The 4,708-nt window shown below is 38.0% G+C and overlaps 1 protein-coding gene across 1 annotated transcript; it reads right to left on the bottom strand.

Annotated features, from left to right (window-relative positions):
- Positions 1 to 1,033: 1,033 nt before the first annotated feature.
- LOC144565516 (uncharacterized) lies at positions 1,034 to 3,420 on the bottom strand. The gene is made up of 2 exons (XM_078315310.1): positions 2,264 to 3,420; positions 1,034 to 1,976 (listed from the first exon to the last, which is right to left on the bottom strand). The coding sequence occupies exon 1, from the start codon at positions 3,258 to 3,260 to the stop codon at positions 2,322 to 2,324; it is 939 nt and encodes a 312-aa protein (XP_078171436.1). The 5' UTR covers positions 3,261 to 3,420; the 3' UTR covers positions 1,034 to 1,976; positions 2,264 to 2,321.
- Positions 3,421 to 4,708: the final 1,288 nt, after the last annotated feature.

The following is a 4,708-nucleotide window of genomic DNA, read 5'->3' as shown; positions in this document are numbered from 1 at the left end:
ATGTCAAACTCACTCTTTAAATGTTTCTTCAAGTTGTCAATCCCATTCGAGTCGCTTCCTGTTATCACAAGGTCATCAACATAGATTAGAATAACAACTATACCTTTGTTTGTTACCTGAGTGAACATTGAAGAATCTGCGTTGCTTCTTTTAAACCCAGCCTTGTATAATGCGGCGCTTAGTTTCCCATACCAAGCTCTTGGTGATTGTTTGAGCCCATATATTGCCTTCTTGAGTTTACAAACTAACTCTTGTCTTGTCACATGTAGCCCCGGGGGAAGATCCATATAGACTTCCTCTTCAAGTTCACCTTGCAAGAATGCATTCTTGACATCCATTTGAAACAGAGGCCAATCACAGTTAATCGCAACTGACATGACAGTTCTAACAGTATTCATTTTGGTTACTGGAGCAAAGGTTTCCTTGTAGTCAATACCGTAGGTTTGAGTGAATCATTTCGCAACTAATCTAGCTTTATGTCTTTCAATAGACCCATCACTGTTAAATTTGGTCTTGTAAATCCATTTGCACCCTACTGTTTGTTTTCCAATAGGTAATTCTACTAAATCCCAAGTTTGATTTTTGGTTAAAGCTTCAAGTTCCTCATTCATAGCATTAACCCAAATTTCCTTTGTTTGAGCCTCATGAAAGTTAACTGGTTTTATTTGATCATCAATTGTGGTTAACAAACTATAGAAGTTTTGAGAAAGATGCTCATACTGGACCTGTTTTTGGATGGGATAGCGAGTAGAATACGTTACAAAATCTTTCAATCTAGTTGACCGTTGAGAGATTCTGTTGGATCTCCTACGCTGCTGCTCACTTGTTATTTCTGAATCTGGTGCATTTATTTCGGCCTGTAGCTGATGAGTGTCATCGGGCATAGTTTCAATTGCATCAGGTGACCTTGAATCAAGCATGTTGTTGTTGGGCCCAAGTTCTCAATTCGGGATAATATGTGTAGGGATGACTTCTGTAAATTCTGTGTAACTCTCCCCCTGACTCGAAGGGTAGTACAATTGTGTTTCAGCAAATAGTACATCTCTAGAAAAATAGACACGATTAGTGCTAGGATCAAAACACTTATAGCCCTTTTTAAAGGATGAATATCCCAAAAATACACATTTCTTGGCACGAGGCTCCAATTTATTAGTATTTTGCACGTGCATGTAACACACACAACCAAAAATCCTGAGATGAGAAATATTGAACTTGCGTTTATATAAAGCTTCTAAAGGGCTTCTGTAATTTAATATTCGGCTAGGAAGTCGATTTATTAAATAACAACTTGTAAGAACGGCATCAGCCCAAAAATTTTTGGGTAAATTTCCTGAGAACAATAAGGCTCTAGTTACTTCTAACAAATGCCTATTCTTTCGTTCCGCAACTCCATTCTATTGCGGAGTACCAGGACATGTGGTTTGATGAGATATGCCTAAATTACGTAAAGTGGTTTGAAACTCATGGTTGGTGTACTCGGTACCATTGTCAGTTCGAAGGATTTTAATGGTTTTATTAAATTGGTTGCGAACCATATTATAGAAATCTTTAAAAATAGAAAGTACTTCTCTCTTGGATTTTAGTAGATATAACCAAGTTGCCCAAGACTTGTCGTCAATGAAAGTAACAAAATACTTAAATCCTTCTTTGGAATCAATGGGGGCATTTCCCCAAGTGTCAAAGTGCACTAAATCAAACACATTATTAGCCTTTTCAGAATGTTCACAAAACGGCAGTCTATGTTGCTTAGCAAAATGACAACAATCACAATTATTCGAGTCATGAATTAAAGACACATTTAACTTCTGTAAAATTCTATCGGAAGGATGGCCTAATCTTTTGTGCCACAAACTAGGATCAACCTTTGAATCGGTAGCTGTAAGAACAAATAAACTGGGATGTATCACATATAATCCATTGATCAGCTTCCCTTCACCAATCGCCCTCCCCGAAGCCCTGTCCTGAAAGATTACTTTCTGAGGAGTAAACAACACATTACAATTCCACTGATTAGTCCATTTACTGACAGAGTGAAGGTTGGTCTTTAATTCGGGTACAATAACTGCCTCAATTCCCTTTTGAAAAATATGGGTTATGCCTTTACCATCTGTAGGTACTCTTATACCATTTGCTACTGTGATATATGGGTATGTATTGTGACTTGTTTGATTTACCATTCTTTTAGAACTGACCATGTGATCTGTTGCTCCGGAATCAACAATAATATGAGTATTTGAATCTGTAAACAAGGCAAAATTCTTACCAGAACCTTTAGCCGCAGCTGCAGCAGCTTCAGTGCTTGGAACAGTGGATGATGCACTCTAAGACTTCATGAAAAATGCCATCTGTTGACTGAGAGCGTCAAGCTGTGCCTGAAACTCAGTTGAACCAGCAGCTGCCGGTTTCTCATTGGTGGCAACATGAGCTTCATTAGGTTTGTTTCTTGCTGGTCTGAGATGAGGGTGCAGAACATAGCACCGCTCTTTGGTGTGGCCGGTACGCCGGCAATGGTCACAATAAAATTCCAACCCTCTTTTTTCTTTATTCCACTTACTATTCTCAGCAGATTTAGAATTTGTAGAGGAATAATGAATAGAGTTTTCTTGAGAATCTATTACCTTGTGTGTCGGATTCATTACCCGTTTTCGTGTCTCCTCATGGTGTATGATGGAGCAAACCGTGGTTAACGAGGGTAGCTCTGCTCTCATTAGAATCTCTCTTCTAACATCTTCAAATTCAGTGGTGAGGTTAGCCAACAATTGAAAAATTTTATCCCGTTCTTCTCTTTTTACATACTCGGCTGTGGTGCTTGCAATCGGCCGGTATTGACGAAGTTCTTCCCACTGTTTTTTCATCTTGCCTAGATAATCTGTGAATGATTGGTTGACACCTTGCCTGTGATTGGAAAGATTATGTTGGAGTTCAAACACTCGAGAAGAATTGTTAGTTTGTCCATACATTTCTTGTAAAGACTCCCATAATTCTTTTGAGGTTTCTGCATACGCAAATATTTCATAGATTTGGGGTTCCATTGCATTAAATAGCCATGACATGACACAAAGATCATTGGCAATCCATTCCTGGTAATTTGGGTCGTCCTTTTTTTCGGGTGCCTTGGTATCACCTGTAACATAACCTAGTTTTGAGCGACCTCCAAGAGCAATTCTTACTGCTCTGGCCCAAGGTCGATAATTGGTTTCATTTAAATGAAAATTTGTAAGTGGTTGCATGGAGGAGTTTTTGAAATTCGTTTCTGCCATAGGTTAAGCAGAGTGTTTCTCAAATTGAGAAAATGAAAAAACAGGAAAATAAGGGACTAAGGAGGAAAAATACCACCTGACAAGAAGCTATTGCTTGAAAACAAGGAACCAATGTAGTAGCTAGATCACCTTCGGCATAGCCATCAGCAATCAGTACCACTGGAACTTTGCTCTGATACCATATTGTGAAATCAAGCAATCACAGAAATTTAACACCACACTCCCTCAATCCTCCCTCCCTTATTTTATTTTATTTTAAACTTATATTTTACATCCATGCTTTGCTAGCTATATATAGATCAGAGATAGATAAGAATAGAAGAAACCATAGCCTATACAATATTTGGTAATAATCTTGAAAGAAAGAAACAAATAACCAGAAAGAGAAGAAAATAGGAGAATCAAATTATTAAGCGATATATGCCTAGTAGAGCCATCAGAGTTAATAGCGCCAAATTCTGATCAATCCTTCCAAATATCTAGTGCCTTGGATCTTCTGTGTCGCAATACACATCATATAGTTTGATCCATCTCGGATCCAAAATAACATCAACTACAGAAGGGGATACATGATCTATCAATCCCGTATATATAACACAGGAAATACGAGACTCGTAAACCTAATCAAAAGCCTAACCCTAGCTACTCAAGCAGTGTGGCCATCGGGGACAGCTCTTGACAACTCCTACTGCGGATCTCCAGACTCTGTACCTAAAACCCACGAAATAACTTGTAGGTGAGTGACTAATCGCCTAGTATGTGAGCCAGAACTATCCCCTCAGAGATCCTCTACGGTCAAAGTACTTTTATTTATAAATTTCGTACAGTTATGAATTCAATTAAATATGCATAAGTGTAAACCTCTCTCAATATCTAATAGACATAAAATATTTTTAATTAATGCCATGATGCAATTATTCTAATATGCCAACATGCGAAATAAACCCAAAATCAAAATACAATATCGGATAGTAATCAATTCGGACTATGTGAACAAATATAATAATAATAATAATAATAATAATAATAATAATAATAATAATAATAATAATTCCTAAGGGCATGCATTTTGCACAGCAACCCCTAAATTACTTTATTTACACTTTGGTCCCTGTCATTTCAATATTCTGGTAAACATGCAAAACCAGACAGTATCAACTAAATCATGGCACAGAAAATTCAGAGATAATTTGCGTAGTGCCGGCATGGCAATCAAGCATCACACAGATAATCACAAAGGCAACAGAAAAGGGCTGAACCAAATCGAGATCAACAATCACAACAGGGTAGCCAACAAGTAAGGAAGAACAACCAACCAGACTCAACCGAACCGCAAACAAGCAAGACAAAATAGCCCACAAAACAAGGAAGGCAAGTCAGAGGGCAGGGCAACACAGCCAGCAAAATAGGGTATCACAGAAGGCACAAGCTACAAGTCATCACCTTTG

The sequence above is a fragment of the Carex rostrata genome, chromosome 14 (genome assembly GCF_964058835.1).
Source record: "Carex rostrata chromosome 14, lpCarRost1.2, whole genome shotgun sequence".
NCBI lineage: Eukaryota > Viridiplantae > Streptophyta > Magnoliopsida > Poales > Cyperaceae > Carex > Carex rostrata.
Note: the sequence above shows the minus strand (reverse complement) of the source record. Positions and strands in the feature narration are given on the sequence as shown.

Excerpts from the sequence above, each read along its gene's own strand:
- LOC144565516 (XM_078315310.1), bottom strand. The coding sequence starts at position 3,260 with ATGGCAGAAACGAATTTCAAAAACTCCTCCATGCAACCACTTACAAAT.